This window comes from Mercenaria mercenaria, chromosome 15, assembly GCF_021730395.1.
Source record: "Mercenaria mercenaria strain notata chromosome 15, MADL_Memer_1, whole genome shotgun sequence".
In the NCBI taxonomy this organism is placed as follows: Eukaryota; Metazoa; Mollusca; class Bivalvia; order Venerida; family Veneridae; genus Mercenaria; species Mercenaria mercenaria.
Window position 1 is genome coordinate 63,870,508 of NC_069375.1, and position 20,251 is coordinate 63,890,758.

The following is a 20,251-nucleotide window of genomic DNA, read 5'->3' on the forward strand; positions in this document are numbered from 1 at the left end:
CTAGTTATGGTGAGAATTGAGTACTCTTCAAAAAGAAAGTACTCTATTATGGGCCTAATACCTTAATACATGTATCTTCGACGTATTACAAATGCAAGGGAGCCTACCGCCTACTGATGATATGAGCGTCATGCTGCATTTCTCCTCCTTCTATAAACACAAACATTTAAATCATTGTAAAAGTAATCATTTTCAGTGACATACCAAAAGTATAGTGAAAAAGTAATTTCTTTACAATATATCCTTTTATACAGTATATGTGGCTGATTTATTAGAATATGACTTTTTGTTTAGATAATTTTTAAAGAGAAGTGTTAAAAGAAATTGTTTTAGAAATAAGGGACGAGAAGGAGATACTCCGAGTATAAACATTATTCATTTATGTACTACAATTTCTGTCAATAAGGAGTTTTATTGAATTAATCTAAAAGCTTTTTCATTTACAGTTTTACTGACAATATAAGAACAATATTGTCAACATGAGATAAATGATGTAAACATGAGGAAAGTACTGTCAACATAAGGAGAGTACTGTCAATTTTAAGAAATAACTGTTACAAATAACATGATGAGAATACGGTCAACTTGGTGGAAAATTCTGTCATGAGAACAACACTGTTAACATGAGAAACCATGAGGAGAAATCCGTCAATATGCGTATGATACTAGTAACATGATAAGAATATCGTAAACGTGAATAAAACGCTGAAAACATGAAGAGAATGCCGTCAATCTTAGTACTACAACATTGTCGCCATAAATACACTTCTGTCTACAGCAGGGAAATACAGTCAACATGAGTACATATTGACAACAAAAGCAGAGTACCGTTAACAGTACCATAATAATACTATTAATGTAAGAGAAATATCGTCAAGCTGAGTACAACATTGTCAATATGAGAAGAGTACACAAGTACCGCCAACATTAGTACAATACTGTCTGAATGAGGGAAATATTGTCAGTATTAGTACATTACTATCTACGTGAGCTGTCAGCATATTTACAATATTGTCCACGTTGGAAATACACTGTCAACATAGTACAATACTGTCCACGTTGGAAATACACTGTCAACATAGTACAATACTGTCCACGTTGGAAATACACTGTCAACATAGTATATTGTACAACACTGTCCACGTTGGAAATACACTGTCATCATAGTATAATACTGTCAACATGAAAAACATACTGTCAACATGAGAAACATGAGACGAATGGTGTCAAAATGTGTCCCAAACCGTAACAATGAGAAGACTACCGCCAACATTGGCACAATACTGGCAACGTAAGGAAACTACTGTCAACAGGATACTTTCAACGTAAAGAGAATACTCTCATCATGAGTTCAATAATGTTAACATGAGGGCAATATGTCAACACGAGTACAAAACTGTAAACCTGATGAGAATTCATTATGCAAACGTAGGCAGGGTCAAGTATGAACGTAGTTTTCAAAATAAGAACAATATGACTCATAAAAGAGGTATATAAGATCAAATTTCATAGTTAGTGGAGACAATCCACGAACGCATTAGGCATGTTATTTTTAATTTTGTGAGTGATGAAGTTTGATTACTTTAAAATTCCTCACATCGTCTGATGTGTGTAATTATGCGAACAGCGTAACAAACTCTTAGTTTAGGCATAAGTCTGTTAAACTGGCCCCAATTTCACGAAAAAACTTAGGTAATTACTTAGTTAAGTCTGTTATTTCAAAATTATGCTATTGCTTAATTTATTGTTATTTCATGTAGATTTTTTCTATAACAATGTATTTGTAGCTAAATTATACTATGGTTAGTAGTTTTTGTCTGCAGTACTTATTTCAGTCAAGCAAATATCACATTTCTACTTAAGCACAATATAACGAACTTAAGTATTTTCTTAAGTATATTTCTTATTTTTATACTTCATTTCCTTTAAAATTCAGAATTGCTGTGTTTTAATTTATGAAATAGTCATATACGGTTATGTTAAAGCTGAAAAAGTCAACATTAAAGACACATAAAGAGCAAATACAGGCATATGAAATAACAGACTTAGCAAAGTAATTACTTAAGTTTTTTCGTGAAATTGGGGCCTGATCATCATACCACCGACATTTTCTGTTAATAGCATCTTTATATAATTCTAAACATTAGTTCAGCTAGTTAGTGTAAATGTGAGCGCGGGCCTTTTGACTGGTTATACTACAATACCATATTTTCTATTACATTTTACATGTATATCTAAAATTTATGGAGTAAGATAGGAATATAGGGTACTTAATTGAAAATCCGTCGAAAGAAAATTGCACGATTTAAAATATCAGTAAGTGGCTATTAGGCTGTCAGATGAGTTGAATTTAAATAATGCACTTTAAACTACTAAGGACCATTAGTACACTACATTTACCTCTGCTGTTGACCGTTAAAAGAGGAACGAACTGTTTGCACAGAATACAATTGCTTACGATTTTGTTCACCGCTGAATATCATTAAACCATTTAGTTGTCACGTATTTCGAATCAGTGGTTATAGTGTACTGGCCTTTGTGATCACGGCGAAAATTCAGTTTTACTTTTAAGGCAGTGCTTGGGACGTGAGGGGTGCTGCAAATTTTATTACCTGTAATGGATTAGTCAGACCGAGTTTTGTAATATTTTGCTCGTAAACGAGAGTTCATAAATCACGAAGTCCAGTGACGCACCCGTGATTTAATAAATCTAATCGAACTACGATGTATAACTTTTTCACTGATAAAAATAGGAATCAGTAATTAGTTCAATATATTTTGCACCAGCTATTGAAATACATTTTAGCGACCGCTCATAGACTGTTACAATTTACACTCCGATTTGAAAACGCAACAGAATTATGAGGTGTATTTATAAACAACCCGCAATGGTGTACTTTTAGCAGTTTTCATTTAAAGTGAAAAGAAAAATACTAACCCCACCATTTCTTTTCATCCACTTACGTGTTGCAGTTTAATTGTCGAGTATTGCATGCAATAGCAAGTTATTCTCGCGAAATATCTCTTTCCTTTTCATAAAACTTTCTGAAACATTTTATGATAGTGTGCATGTGATAAATGTAGTAGTTTGAATTTCCAAGCTAAATTTAAGAATATTTTTACGAGCCATTTAATCACACAACACAGAAAATGAAACACCAAAGGACAAAACAAACAAATATAGGAACACAGTGTGGCACCGCCTTGGAACGGTCAGTGGCAAAACCACCACTGGGTAGTTTAAACCGGTTTATGGTGCACCTTACCTCACTCTTACCCCCACCATGTTCCAAAGTTACTAGAAGTCTAACCTACCGAACCGAACTGCGAAATCACGATAACAAAATTGCGATTATATTTTAATTCATGCTTCTTCATCATGATCTCTTCCTTTACGATAGAAGTATAAAAAAAGTCTTGCCGTCCCGGCGTCTTACCTCGCGCTTAACGTATTGCACATCATGAATAACTGCAAAACGTGAGATCACGTTCAACTTGGAGAATCGCAAATTAACAAATAACGTCGAGATGTCGAGCTCGATATCACGACGGCGGAAAGCAAATTTAGTCACAGTTTTGCCTTTTTGGTCTTGTGTTTCGCTAGATCTAGCTATGCGAACTGCAATCTCACCATGGCGAGAGTGCGAAACAAAATATCGCGTATACGTATTCTGCTTTCTGCACATTGATGAACATTTAAGGACAGTTTCTACGATTGTCAAAAACGCAAAAATGTCTTGCCTAAATTGTCATTTAACACAGTCACGCACGCACGCACGCACGCACACGCAGATATATAAAAGTTTGTACCGGACCAAGAAAATTATAAAGAAAAAATTAACAACATTACATGAGTTACATTATATTTCATTATATTTGCCTATCGGTTTCGTTTATACTCATATCGTTTGTTAGATCGACATACAATTGTTTACAACGAAATACGTTTATAAAATCTGTAAAAATGATTTCTTGGAAGCAAAGAATGCAACCAAAATGAATAATAGCAGACTCGGTTTGATTGAGTCTGTTCATGAGAGGTATTGAAATGTGCAACACCTCTCACGCCCCCTAGCACCGGCTTAAGCGGAACTGTATTACATATATGTTGAATGGACTCCATGATCCCAAAGGACCAGAAAATATAAAAACACTGAATCCAAGTACGGGGAGACATTTTACAGTCGCCAGACGGCACTTAAAGTTTGCTGTTGTAATTGTTAATAAAATCTGTAAAAATGATCTCTTGGAAGCAAAGAATGCAACCAAAATGAATAATAGCAGACACGGTTTGATTGAGTCTGTTCATGAGAGGTAATGAAATGTGCAACACCTCTCACGCCCCCTAGCACCGGCTTAAGCGGAACTCTATTACATATATGTTGAATGGACTCCATGATCCCAAAGGACCAGAAATTAAATATAACAACACTGAATCAAAGTACTGAATTGTTTAAACATTTTTTCTGGTGTAATTTATTTGCAGTCAGGTTTGATAGTATTTCAAAGTTCGGCGTGTGTAAACCTGTGCGGAATTTAAGAATAAAGACAACAAAAAAGTAAACATGCTAGTTGGATTACTATCTAGTAAACATAGTTTAATGACCATGTTAACTGTGACCTTAATATACTTCAACCATCCTGTCAACTGTGACGTTTTGACACGGTCAGCATATCCAATAGCCCCGAGATGTATTTGTACAGATCGACAAAACACACTTTATGCTTGACAGATTTTGTTTTAATACGTTTAACACGAAAGTGGATAAAATGGCAGGCTTACAGGGACTTTCAAAAGAAGTATTTAAAACGGTACGTTACTTTATTGCTATTTTTTGTGATTTCTTTTTTCTTAACATAGAAATAAATCTCAAAAATTTCTATGTGATGCAAGACTCAATATAGAAAAACGGGTCTTAAGTTTAAACAGATAATCTGGATAAGATTAATGCATTAATGCTGTCGTCTTAAATTGTTTTGTATATACTATAGTGTATCTTATTTAACCTGGCGGGGCGTGGTTTTACGACGGTCGACTACATTATTGTACAGGGTATATAGTACATGTAACCAATGTAGCGTTGAATGTTAATCGTTGGTTACCGAAGATTACGGAATTAAACAGTTATATTGCTCAACCTATTTTGCTCGTTTTTTGAGATTACCATTATTTGCATAAGTTAGAGTTTGACTCCGCCCCGCCAGGTCAAATAAAACAGACAATTTATATATGTCGAAAAGTAGAAAAACTATATGTTTAATGTATAAAAAGAAGAAGAAGAAAACGTGCATTTCTCAACTGTTTTGGCGACTCTCTATAGTTCCATAAAGAGGAACGTTTGTTGAATCGTCCATTATTAATACGAATATGTCAAATAATTACGAGTAAGTGGTATATGACGTGATACTCGAAGAAAATTAACACAATTCCTATATTTATGAACGTTTTGGAAAGATATATTGTCTTCAACTTAGTGATTGTTGTATATTTAACCTCAATATCATATAATATTAGGATAAGAAATATATAATAATTTATTTATACAAGAGCACCGCCTTGCGGGTGCTGACGCACATCTGATTTTTTTTGTATAATAGCTATTAATGGCTACAGTAACTATAGAGATATATAGCAAATTATTTTTAAATTGTAATAACGTTTATATTCTTTATTCCACATAAATTAACCACGTACGAGCACAAACCTTAATCTTCATTATTTTAATGATATAAACAAATTGTGATTTGATAGCATCTTAATAATTCCCAACTCGTTATAAAATTGATACTATCACTCACTATTCCCACAATAGAAAACAGAAGGGAAAAAAGTCATTTTTCAAATAGATATTTCGTACTTTTATAATTTTAGTATAAATCTTATCCACATATGTGCACAGACTATAAAGTATAAAGATTTTAATGGTGTTTTTAAAAAATGAACTTTATCATGATCTTAATGTTTCCCTGATTAATTTAGATTAGTCATGTTAAGCATAAAAACTGTTCCGGCTATTCAACGGGTTTGTGAAACGCGTATTACATAGTTAGACCTATTACATGTATTTAGTATACTGCTTGCCTATTACAATATGAGTGTGTTTGATCTTGTATGCCATTTTTCTGTTGTGTTTTTCTTTTCTTTTTTATCTAAAACTTGTTTTCTAATCATTTGTTTTTAAATTTCTTTATTGTCTGCTATCTTAAATTGAAGCATTGTTCGCATTCAGACAGACTTATTTTAGCTGGAAAATATCATAAGTAAGGTAAAGAATTGTGCGAAACCTCTTATGACCCCTGTGACTGGTCGAAGTAAAGCTGTTTAATAAAGAGTTTTCATTATATCATCTGGAGTAATACAGTTGCACGGTTACTTTAATGTGGTAGTCAAATGGCTGAAATATGTAGCAGATTAAACGGCTTACTAGCAATTGATGCTATATACAAATAAGTGATATATTAGTAATAATCTGTTGTAAAAAATAGCTGTTTGGACAATTATTACTCACAGATGCAGCAGATTAAATGACTTACTAGCCATTGATGTTATATACAAATAAGAGATATATTAGTCATATTTTATTGTAAAAAAAAAGGAAAAATAGCTGTTTGGACAATTATTACTCACAACTCATCTGATTTTGATGATGTTAAATATGTGCTGTATGAATAGGAGTATGAATATTGTCTGACTTCTAACACTGATAATTACATGTTGAACGTAAAATGTACTGTACATTATTAACAAAATCATTTATCTATTTTGCAGGCATTTGATAAAGTCACGTTACAAGGACTTTCAGATGAGTGGGAGATAAAGTTACTGACGCACGATATGCAAGATGCTGCCATCTTGTTTATGAAAGAAAATTTCGTTCCACATGAACCACTGATTCAAATTTTTGGTGTACAATGGAATGAAGGAGCTGAACAGTACTGGAAAGCAGTATTTGAACAAAGGGTTACTTTAGTTCTTACAAGTAAAGTAAGCGGCGAAATAATCGCTATACGTGGAATTGAAATTGTCAGTAAAACTGACCGGATAAGTACAGAAAAGATATCAGACGAGCGCCTTCGTAATTTACTGGAGTATTTAAACTACTGCGACGACCAGGCTAAATTCTTTGAGTATTACAGAACTGACGAGGCAATTCATTTTTCGGGTCTTGCTGTAGCTAAGTTATACAGGCGTAGAGGGATTGCGACATTACTCTTAAGATGTGCTGTTGACATGGTCGAAAACTTGGGTTTAGAGCATGTTTATATTAAAGGGGAAGCGTCATCGGATTATTCGAAGAAGATATATGAAAAATTGGACTTTGAAACGCTTTATGAACAAATTTATGAAGAATATGACATAACCGGGAAACAAATAAAGAATAAAATAGGTGAACACAAGTCTAATAAAGTATATGGCAAGTGTATAAAACGGTTTAAATGTGCAGATGGGATTTGACACCCGTCATATATAGTGTATATAAACGGGAATCCGTGCAATCGGAAACAAAGACATCTCGCAAGGCCAAGTTCTGCGACAGAAATGATCTATGACGTCATCAGAACGGCGGCCAAGTTTAAAAAGTAATTTTGCTTATCTTAACATTCACATAAATTACTACGCAATATTATCTTTTATCCTTGAATATTTGTTGTCAATATAATAACACTACTGCAGTATATAAATAATCAAATGATGTGAAATAATCAAACTATATGTTTCCTTACCCACTTTACTTTGAACAGATTGTTCTTTTCATTTAATTTGTTTGTTTCATATAAGTTATACTGTCGAAATGTACGAATATCATCATAATAAGTATCCCAATAAAGTTGTGGCTTTATGTTTGCTTTAAAATTATCTCAATGTAATGTATAAATGTCAATTCCGATAATTTGTTAGCCTGTGATTGAACAAAATTCATTCTCTGCTACAAATGAACAGCATTCTATATACCACATTCATATCTCGTTGAACTTCACAACTTTAAAACATCCGCACTTAATTAAAGGTTATGATAAACATTCGCACAAATAAGCCTTTTCCTTTCTTCTTGTTTCGTTGCCGTTTTAATTTAATAGAAGTCTTTCAAAGTTTATGACCAATAGTTCCCAAAGAATCTCAAAACATTATTGAAAAATGAGGAAGTTTTCATGGTCTATTGTGCCATTTTTACTGACATTTTAGACTATGACGGCCATTTTTATAGTTTGTTGCAGGAAATGTGCAAACAAGATTTTCATGATGGATATCACGACTGGGTGATGAAACATTTAACTCTTGAGGGTTCTGGTATAATTCTATCCATGGTCAACGGCTGTCAACAGCATATTATTACATTTATAATAGTTCTTTGATAGAATTCTTGCTATCACTAATATCTTCTCCCTGGAACAGATTTTGTCAACGGCGAAGAACGTATGTCGACCACTTACAAAATTTCTTGAAATATAGAAACCACTAGTAGAAAAATACTCTTTATTATTATTAGCTATTTGAATTTGATGAGCTGAAAGAAATCTACGTACATACATATAACCGTAGAAGAAGTCTTTTAGTTCTGTAAGTGTTAATGTTGAATGTAAACTACATCGACTGCAACTTGTAAATGCTGTTAGCTATTACCTTTGACCACTCTTAGTTGCACTAGAAAAGTGAATGTGTCTTTTCACACTGCTGAATTCTTATAGCAATTTTAAAACCTTTTACATATATTAATTTTTAAAACCTTTCTTGAGTGTAAGGTATAAAAGATGAAAATTTCTTTTATCATTGCTGGAAAAATAAAAAAAGAAACATCATTTTACAGAAAAGTGTAAATACAGTTCAAATATGTATCTAAAAATTCAATAAATCCACCATTTTGTTTTTGTTGCCATGGAAACAAAATAGCCGCTAATTTGACCAAATATTAAAAATCTTATAATTTTCTCATTATTACTCCGACTTTAAAAATTCTTTCATTCTTTAAATGATGTAAGAAATCCCAGCTGACTAAATCAACGTAAGAACAGCGTTGCCTTTCACTTTAATTTTTAGGTCAAAAGCGCCGGTATTTGAATGACACAACAACAGTAACGAATGTATAAAAGGCAACTGCTAAATGTGAAAGTAAAATAAATGGATACAATTATATTATAAAGCTTGGTATTCATGTATATTTTATAGTTGTGTCCATTTGTTTTCAATAGAAAGACAAGAGTTCGCTCATAAGCAAAGAAATCACTCATTGATTCAAAGATTCGTTATATAGTCTACAAAATTAATAATAGATAATAATATTAACAAAGTCTGAAAAGTACATCCCTCGGAAGCACCGAGAAAAAGGTTAATAGTGAATATTGCAGACTCGACTTGATTGAGACCGCATTAGCTTTAGTTAGTTTAATATGTACACTAGTCAACAGGGTACATGTATTTAGATATATTACAACCATGCATTGCACGGAATTCACGGATCAGAGGGATAGGGCCATATTCCTAGTCGCCATTCAAACTCACACTTGACTCAAACTTGGGTAAATATCACTAAAGTGGGCCTCGAGTAGACCCTGCGGGAGTGTGTGTAGAGGGCGAATGTCATATTCATAAATCTCATTCAATCTTAACTTTTGGAAGGGCAATTCAAGTATTGGTTTCATGTAGAATTATATTAAAGTGTATTAATATACAGTTTTTGAAGGGTTGTGAGTTAAAGTCCCAGCAAGGTAATGTTAGTATTATTAAATATCAACGAGATTCTATATTTTATTTACATTTCATTACGAGCCAGCATAGAAATGACTTTATTAAAACATTTGTTTTATTCCACATTCCACAAAGATATACTGTGCATAGTACACACTAGCTTCATCATAACATATTCATTTAAATTTAGAAAATCACCATCAAACGTCTGTATGTTTATGTGCAATCGTGTTAAGCAGGAAGTCAAGCGTTCACTAGAAAGAAATGAGTTCACTCATTCAGGAAGATTCGTAAAATAGTCCACATGTAGAGTTATATTACAGTACGTAAACATACAGTATTATGAAGCGTCGTTAACTTTAGTACAGGAGAGGAGACGGTGAGTTTGGCTTGAAGTTAGTGTCTTAATATATTAATATTGTTTTCAGTTAGGTAAAATTAGCCTTATTGTATTTGCTGTACATTTAATTACGAGACAGTGTGGAAATGTCTTCATTAAATCATTTGTTTTATTTTACTTTTCTTTAAAGATGTACTTGCTCACCCAAAACGAAAACTATTTTCATCATTGCATATTAATCTAAATTAAGTACATCTTCATCAAACATCTTTAACTTTGCTAAATATACAAACTAACTGTGTATGCATTAATCACACTAGCATGTCTATTTACCGGTATTTAGTAACAACCATTATTTACATAAACAGTACTTCAGATGATATAATAATAATAAAAAAAATTAAACAGCTTTACTTCGACCAGTCACAGGGGTCATAAGAGGTTTTACACAATTCTTTACCTTACTTTTGATATTTTCCAACAAAATTAAGTCTGTCTGAATGAGTCCAATGCTTCAATTTCAGACAGCAAACAATAATGAATTAAAAAAAAAATGATTAGAAAAAAAAAAACGTTTTAAATAAATAAAAAACAACAGAAAAATGGCATACAAGTACAGACTCATATTGTAATAGACGTAAAGGATTTGCGATATTACTCTTAAAATGTGCTGTTGAAATGGTAGAAAACATTGGTTTAGAGTTTGTTTATACTAAAGGAGACGGGGGTCCTCGGATTATTAAAAGAAAATGAATATTCTGACTTTGAAACGCTTTATGAACAAATTTATGAAGAATATGTTTTACCTGGACAGCAAATAAAGAATGGGATAGGTGAGCACAAGTCTAATAAAGTATATGGAAAATGTATAAAAAAGTTTTAATTGAATAGGTGTGATTGGACATTCGTTACATACATAGAGCATGTGTGCACCGCATGATTTCTAAGAAAGACAATATGATCATAATACTTACTTCTAATATAGAGCGATAATTATGGCCACTTACAGTATACTGTCTTGAATGTTGATTAAGGATAATTATCAAAAAATATATTTGAAATTATGGGATGCAGCCAAGTAAAAAAAATAGATTCGGTCTGTTTACTGAAAGGTAAAGAAATGTGCACACCCTTTAAGTCAGGTTTCACTGGCTTATATGGAACTCTCTTATACGAACCATAAAATATAATAACGTGAGGTTGGCGTTTGAATCAATTTCATGAAAAGTCCTATTTCATGTTTGTTAATTACTATTGACAATAACTTTTCATTTTTTATGGTATACTTTATTTTCAAATCGGGTTGCCTTTGTGAAATTATGTATGTAGTATGCTACAGTTGACAACAGGGGCCATTTGAACATATATAGTGTATCATGAAGTTTGGGTAGCTTTCATAGCTATATTTTTGTACGGTTTTTGTGCGCAAATTATAAACAGAAAATTATTCGAGCCGTCTGTCAGTTACATGTCACAGGGAAGTTCGTACGCCTTTTGTATCTTGAACAACGACATGGGTCTCATCGCTAAGGTGACTATGTCTTAGACTAGCTGACAAACGATAAGAATGTTCTGTGTTAAAACGTATAACTGGTGAGACCAAGTATTTCGTACATATATTTTTCTCTGGCTATATGATTTCAGAGATCACTAAATGTTTCAAAATAGCAATCTTCAAATAATGATAATTAACTGGAACTTCTTTAGGCTGGAGTCTCTATACTTGGCTAACTTTTTTCATGACAGGGTAGTTGCATTAACTTCCTTATCAAGGTACTGGGAAAAATATGACTGCTCGATGTTTCTTCTTCTATCGCTGGATACCGAATGATCTTTCCGTCACACATCTACCTATTTATGCCCTAGCTGAAGTGAGCTTTAATTGGTACTATTTATAGAAATGTTTCTGATTGGTCCAAATTCGAACATAGTATTTTACGAGTACTTGCACTTACAAATTGGTTCCCATTAACAATTGAAAATGATTTAATTTGTGGTGCTGGGATCCAGCTTTAAAATAATCCAAATTAAATGACACAAATTATTTTATTTACAGCAATTCTATAATTATAGCATAGAAACAATAAAGAAGGGGTCAAGCACTATATGTTTTTGTTTTTGTTTTTTTTTATGGTGGAGGAAGACTCCAGGTGCCCCTCCGTGCATTATTTCATCACGAGCGGGCACCCGGGTAGAACCACCGACCTTCCGTAAGCCAGCTGGATGGCTTCCTCACATGAAGAATTCAACACCCCGAGTGAGGCTCGAACCCACATCGATGAGGGGCAAGTGATTTGAAGTCAGCGACCTTAACCACTCGGCCACGGAGGCCCCCCAAGCACTATATGTGCTCATGTAAAACGTTATCAATATATCCAATATAAGTCCATGTATTGTTCCATTGTATAAAAAAAAAATCGCTTGACAGAATATCTTCTTTGTTATTCTTATCATTTATATACCTATAGGAAAAAATCTTGATATTAAGTTTTAAATATTATGAGAAAAAAATAATAATTAAAGCTGTTCTTATTCAAGTAGAACAGAGCAAATCGTATAAGGGAGATTAGCAAGTGGAGGTATTGGAAAAATATTAACTGTATTGTCTCCCTGGATTTAACACGTCTGGAAACTTTGCTTATATATTTTTGAAGACAAAGATAAAAGAAAGACAACATACATCCCTTTTTAAATTTTCCTCCTTTTGCCCTGTCGCTGAACGCGTTTTTCAGAGTTTTATAAACGATTTAAATAGAATGCACCCATACATAGCAAATAAAATCTGTAAAAATATCCTTTGGAAGCAAAGAATGCAACCAAGAAGAATAATAGTAGACTCGGGTTGATTGAGTCTGTTCATGAGAGGTAATGAAATGTGCAACACCTCTCACGTCCCCTAGCACCGGCTTAGGCGGAACTCTATTAAGTCGACTATCTGACTGAAAAATGCGCGGTTGCACACTTCGACAAAAATACGAATTTATTCTTGTCAAACTGATGGACCGTGGTTGTATCTTTCTTCTGGCCGGGTCCTCGTCTTTATTTGAATAGAAAACTATTTCTGTTAGAAATGCAGAGATCTACAATACCTAAAAGGTATAGTTTCTCTCACGACAAAGTGTCTCAATGAAGTTGTTGTACCCATCACGATTTTTAGACCATTTAGTGTACGTTCGAATCGAAATATCTGGGTCTATCAGTCGACGGACATTTGACTCAAAGCCGCTTATTTCTTGCTCTGATGCTGTGGTACCACTACTGAAAGGATAAACCCTTTTCAGTCTTCAGACTTCAGACAAACATGTTCAGTCTTTCAATTTAAGATATTTATTATGAGTTTGACTGCTTTCAACCAAGTTGGCTTGAGGACAGGTTCTTTCTCTGCTTTTATTCCGTATGTCATTCACTGTACCACAAGCTTTAAGCTTTTGTTCGCAACAACCTTTCATTTCACACAGACACAGTGCAACATTCTGGTATGCAAGAATCAGCATGCTCATGATCCTCTCTGCTGGATTAGCCCACGAGTGTCCATGTGTTGTTCTAGCAGCAATTAATATGTCCAACAGTTTTAACAAGATCATTAGACAAAGTTTCACAGCTGCGTAGGTGGTTCGATGATCTGGACCGCCGTCCCTAAAATGAGTAAATATGGATTCGAGCTGACTTCCCTATTAGGTTTCAAGACACTTATCAGTTCAGGCTGGTATTTACTTGTCCTCTGTTGAATCTTTTAGTTGCATCATTAGCTATTTCAACATGGAGACTTACAGATGGTGTTAAAGATCCTTTCCAAGAAACATCAGGATCAAGCGTTCCCTAGACTGCAAATACTTGTCACTATGGACTTTTTGCCGTGGACACCTGTTGATACTGCCATTCCAGGTTCCACAAAATCAACCTTGGATTTATCATCCAAACATAATAGTGAGATGCGTTTCCGGAACATCACAGCGAACGTCTTTAAGTAATTGAAAATTGCTGCACAGTAGTGCTCGTCGATACGTGCAGCACGCAATTGTCTTGTTTGCACTCTATGTTGTAAATCTATACGCCCTTTGAAGAATTTTGCAGTGATTTTATATGCATTTCTAGGCACAGATGCAAAGAGGACTGTACGTTCAGTTGGTATTTAGTGCCTTCTGGGCACTTAGTAACAGTATGATCAATCAAGCCTCTGACTGACATATACTCCCATGCGGAGACGTGCATCTATAGCAGGACTTTGGCATGTTGTTGAATCTTAAGTTAAATCAGACTTTACTGCTCTTAAAACTTGCTGTGGATTATTAGCAACACCTTGGTATGTTCGCATAAGATCCTTTCTCATTTCTCTAGTGTGGTACTCTAGGAGTCTGCTTTCTAGTCTTTTAAATTCTTTGTAGCAGATGACATAAGTTCTGCAGCTGAACGGTCCTCTGGAACCCGCCAAAATAAATACAGTTTTACCAACACCTGTTCTCGGGTCATAACACAAAACATCAACTGGAAATGATAGCGATAATCCTTCCAATAATCGTTTTTTTTTAGTTTTTGATACTGATCCCTGAAAGGCTGTTTTACATGTAGTAGTTGTAAAATTTAAATGTTAAGTCAAGTATTGTATGCATTGAAGTAAACTGAAAACTTGCTTTAAAACACACAGCAGACTGAGTCGGAAACCAGTAAAAGAGTTGCAAAGATTCAAATTACTATAATTTTTATATAATTAAAACTCTGTATACCGGTAGTCGCCATATAAATTACGATATACCACGGAAGTTAGACACGGACATCTCTAAATACATGAAGGGCCGCATCATCCATTTGCCATTATTAAGGCAGCCTCTCTTATCCACACTCATACATTTATGCACATAAACGTGTATTAGTTGCTTAAGCAACTGTTTAGTATTCAGAAGTACCTGTCGGGGATTTTAGATCTGTTTCTAATTTGTGATTTTATCTGTTGAATGTTACCATCAATATAACACAACCCATCTACTATCACCATAAACCGATGTGTCATTTCTTTTGTCATATGTGTTTAACTGAAGCTTTTATACCTTTATAGACCACAATAGGACCTACACTAAGATTTTTGCAAACATTTTTAAAGCATTTAAATTGCTTGTATACGTTAATTTGTTTAAATATTCCGATAATAGAGTCAATTACTTTGTGTACCCTACAGTTTTTTTATATTAATATTTATCTATTCTGCTAAGTTTAACGTCGCACCAAATATCAATAGTTACTTCTATAGCTGACGCAGCGGCTTAATAAGGATTCTATAATGAATCTTCTTAATTAAACTGAATAAACATTTGGCAAAATCTAGCCACATTGAGAACAATAATAATGCAATGAAACAACTGTTAATATACAATGCATGTACATAATATCTCTAGAGGTATGTTTATCAATAGAGTTTAAACCGATATAATTCTATCAAAAGTATATTAAGATATATCTAAGCAAAGCCTTGCTATAGATTTTGTGAAATCGAGCCCCATGTTATCATCTGGAAACGGTTTAATACTCCTGGTCACTGTGACCTTGACCTTTGATTTACTGGTCTTAAGTTTAATAGGAACTCTCTGGTAGTCATGACCTAATCTAATCTCCCTATTAACTTTGATTATAATAGGCATAAGCGTTCTTGAGTTATCACCCGGACACCGTAGCTCTTTCCTGGGTCAATGTGACCTTGACTTACCTGTCTAAAAATTAAAAGGGTCATCAGCTGGTCATGATCAACATCTTAGTTTCGTTACACTAGACCCTAGCGTTCTCAAGTTATCGTTCGGAAAGTGTTAAAATGCTCCTGGTCACTGTGACATTGACCTTTGACTTTATTACCTCAAAAACAACAGGGACATTCGCTGGTCATAATCAACCTGCCTATTAAGTTTCGTTATCATCGGCAAAAGCGTTCTCAAGTTATCTTCCGGGAAACGGTTTAACTGTTCCTAGTCTCTGCGACCTTGGCCTTCGACCTACTGACCTCAAAATCAATAAGAATCGTTTACTAAAAGGTTTAGAAAAGGTAGAAGGTTCCGTGCGCACTTGAAAAGAAAACAAAGGTATTTGATCATTATTGATCAAGAAAACATTAGAATAACTGTAAAAATAATGCAGTGATGTGAGTGGATTGCAGAACAAAACATAGGGAGGATATGTGCGTTACACAGTTTACGTTCAATACACGTCACAATTAAGACAACACGGATTTTTCGGAATTTGGAAAAGCAATCCCATATGTATAAAGTTTGAAAAATTGCCCACCTTATGTGGGCATTCCAAAGTACAACCGACGATAAAATTACATATAAGCAAGAAAGCATGATTTATATAATTTGGGTGCTAGATTAAGGGGACGCAGACTTTTAATTTTACTTTTTTTAAAAAGTGGGTGCCGGGGTATGATAAAAATTTCCTGCAAAAAAGTACAAAGTTTTGGTACATGAAATGGATACTATTTCAACTCTATAAGTACACAACGGATTGCTCACTAAACTAAAATAAAAATGAAAAAAAAAAAAAAACTAAAACAAGAAAGTTATTGTGATTTACATACGACTTATTGTGTCCATTCAAAGTCAACAATTGACATTTTTGTGCGAAATATTAATATCCTAAAGATTCTAATTTAATTGTGCACATGTAAGCTAAAGCACAGTATTTAGTTTGTTTACAAAGTAATACATAAGAAAAGATAAGAGGGCAAAGTGTGGCGGGGTCAACACCTGGTTATTTACTGTTCGTTTATAATTGTTTACTAACCGTGTATTATGGTAATTTCATGGTATATTACGGTAGATGTAGGTAGTTAAATAGTTTTGGGTAAAAGAAGTAGCGCGTGAAATCAGTCAAGTAGAACAATATCATGCGAATCGTTCACTTTCCACGCAGAGTTGATAGCTTGAGCAGCAGCTTAGATTATTTTAGTTTTTATTGAAATTACTAATGATAGAAGGCACATTCCAGTATGTAGTAAAAGATACAGCACAGATGCACAGTAACAGCTCGGAGAGCGATTGTGGGTGTAAGCACAGATGTGAGACAGATATATACATTGTTGAAGGTCACTGATATCATTACATCACTGTAAGTTGTCTTCCTTACATTTGATATTTCAGCTTTATTTTTAAGAAATATTGCATGTACTGTTACTACTGTAATATTTCAGAACAGTTATTTATGGCATTGTAACACCAGTTGCAGTTACAAGTATTTGACTGCTCGGAATATGTGTATAAGGTTTATTTAGAGTGAGTTAGGTATGTCAGATGAACCTATATAGTAATCACTAATTTACCAGTGTTTTATTATTATTTTTGTCATTTATAATTCTGAGTATATTGTGGTAATATTATTTATATAGATGTATTTATATGTTTTTGTGATATAGGACCAATACTACAATACTACGATAGAATCAATACAGATATAAAACTGAACCGGAGTTGTTGTCCATTACATCACTCAAGAGGTCACAAAAGGAAGACCACATTCCAAAAGTAAAAGAATAATATATTCCCCTTAATATATTAAACACAAAGTCTTATTGTTACAGAAGTGGAGTGACTAGCAATTATGGCATAGAAATGGTTCCATTATAAATTTTCAACTTGACATTCATGAACTGCAATGCACTAAAGTATCAAAACACATTAAAAAATTGAAAATGTATTGTCTTTAAAATCCCTAAAATAAAGTATGAAATTTGGTTTAGAAGTCAAATCAATGTGTACATGTGCAACAGTAACTTTCTTATCTAATTCACAAAACATACTTATACACAGCAGGGATGACAATGATCTAAACTGGACGAATATGCAATTGTTCTCACTTTAATTCAATTTATAATGTGTTCCTGGATGCTCCACCATACTTTTCATAACTCTCTTTGCACGAGTTGCACGAGACTGCTGTCATTCATGTAAAAACGGGGTCAGACAAGTTGTACATGCAATATCATCTAAACGTAATAAATTGATAATTCAAATTAGCTGACTGAATAGCTAACAGAGCAGACGATGATCAGCCTGATCTTGGTCTGCAGTGGTGACAAAGGCAGAATCTCTTGCCGGCAGCTGGTTAAAGGTTAGGGAAAAATGTATTGTCACTATATTTGAATCTTAAGACAAAAATGTAAGTTAAACTAATAGTTTTATTTGTCAGCGTAAAAAAAAACTTCTAAAGCATTGAAAACGTAGAAGAAGTTCGATTTACTCATTATAAGAGAAGTATGAAACATCCATATTAAGCACGGCTGTTTGGTACAGATTTTCATTTATATCAACCGGTGTAACAAAATAGCAGATTGAGTTAACGCAATGAAATTCGACGACATCCAAACGGTTTAATTAAATATGCAGAAGATAAAAAACTGACTACTCATGGGTGTTATGTTCAAAAAAGCGATTATGGTGATATATCCGTTATATTTTATTGGCAAAATTTTAACTATTTTTACAATTATTATGGTCACATCTGATCTGAATTTCATAATGGTAAATCTGTGCTGGATAGCCGTAAAGATAACGTGTTAAACGTAAACAATACCCTCTTCACAGCATCATGTACTTTTTTGCAGGCATTTGATAAAGTCAAGTTACAAGGACTTTCAGAGGAATTGGAGATAAAGTTACTGACACACGATATGCAAGATGCCGCAATTTTGTTTATGAAAGAAAACTTTGTTCCATATGAACCACTGGTTCAAATGTTTGATGTGCAATGGAATGAAGGTGCAGAACAATACTGGAAAGCTGTATTCGAACAAATGATGACTTTAATTCTTACCAGTAAAATAAGCGGCGAAATAATCGCAATACGAGGAATTGAAATTATCTGTAAAACTGACAGGATAAGTACAGAAAACATATCAGACGAGCGCCTTCGTAATTTACTGGAGTATTTAAACTACTGCGACGACCATGCTAAATTCTTTGAGTATTACAGAACTGACGAAGCAATCCATTTTTCGGGTCTTGCTGTAGCTAAGTTATACAGGCGTAGAGGAATCGCGACATTACTCTTAACATGTGCTGTTGAAATGGTCGAAAACTTGGGTTTAGAATATGTTTATATTAAAGGGGAGGCGTCCTCAGATTATTCGAAGAAGATATATGAAAAATTGGACTTTGAAACGCTTTATGAACAAATTTATGAAGAGTATGTTATAACTGGACAACAAATAAAGAATGGGATAGGTGCGCACAAGTCTAATAAAGTATATGGAAAATGTATAAAAAAGTGTTAATTGAGCAAGTGTGATTTGACATCGTTACATACATAGAACATGTGTGCACCGCATGATTTCTAAGAAAGACAATATGACAATACTGACTTCTAATATAGGGAGATAATCATGGTTTATTTAAAGTCTACTGTCTTGAAAGTCGATTAAGGATAATTATCAAAAAAATACATTTGTATTTGAAATTATGGGATGCAGCCAAGTATACCAGAAATAGACACGGTCTGTTTGCTGACAGGTAAAGAAATGTGCAGCACCCTTTAAGCCACGTGTCACCGGCTTATAAGGAACTCTCTTATACATATAAATTGCATGCTCCGTATGACCCCGGAGAACCAGAAAATATGATAACGCGAAGTAGGCGTTTGAGTCAATTTTGTAAAAAAAGATCGATTTCATGTTTATTACTATTGACAATAAGTTTCCATTTTTATGATAATTTTTTTCTTTAATACATACTTCATTTTCAAATCATATTGCCTTTGTGAGATGATGTATAAAGTATGCTACAATTGACAACAGGGGTTATTTCAACATATATAGTTGATTATTACTGTAACAAGCAAAAAGATGCCCTGCGAATCAAAATGGGAAAGAAAGATAACTATTGCAGATCAAACAAATTGGAATAAAGTATGGGGAAATATATATAATTCCGTGTCCTCACTAAAAAGCAAACAGTTCCAGTTTAAGTGTTTACACAATGTTATTTTCACGGAACACCGATTAGCTATCATGAAAGTTTCTAATGGTTTATGTCGAATATGCAAAAATAAAAGAGAAACCCTTGCCCATCTATTCTGGGATTGCGATAAAGTCAAAACAATATGGAATGAAATTCAAAAAATAATTGAAAAAGTATCAAAACTAGAAATGGGAACTACGTACACTATTGCTCACACCGATATAATCACGGGTACAAAATCGCCTATAATTAATGCACTAATCTTTGAAACCAAATGGCAAATATGGACATTTA

At 33.7% G+C, this 20,251-nt stretch overlaps 1 protein-coding gene and 1 long non-coding RNA gene across 2 annotated transcripts; both read left to right on the plus strand.

The window, feature by feature from the left end:
* Window positions 1–4,719: 4,719 nt before the first annotated feature.
* LOC123544113 (uncharacterized) lies at window positions 4,720–7,841 on the plus strand. Its single transcript, XM_045330176.2, has 2 exons — window positions 4,720–4,812; window positions 6,770–7,841. Exons 1-2 carry the CDS (start codon window positions 4,723–4,725, stop codon window positions 7,454–7,456), a joined length of 777 nt encoding a protein of 258 aa, XP_045186111.2. The 5' UTR covers window positions 4,720–4,722; the 3' UTR covers window positions 7,457–7,841.
* Window positions 7,842–16,745: 8,904 nt separating this feature from the next.
* LOC123562445 (uncharacterized) lies at window positions 16,746–18,749 on the plus strand. The gene is made up of 3 exons (XR_008367254.1): window positions 16,746–17,114; window positions 17,419–17,527; window positions 18,607–18,749. It is a non-coding gene; the product is annotated as an uncharacterized LOC123562445 (long non-coding RNA).
* The last annotated feature ends 1,502 nt before the right edge of the window (window positions 18,750–20,251 follow it).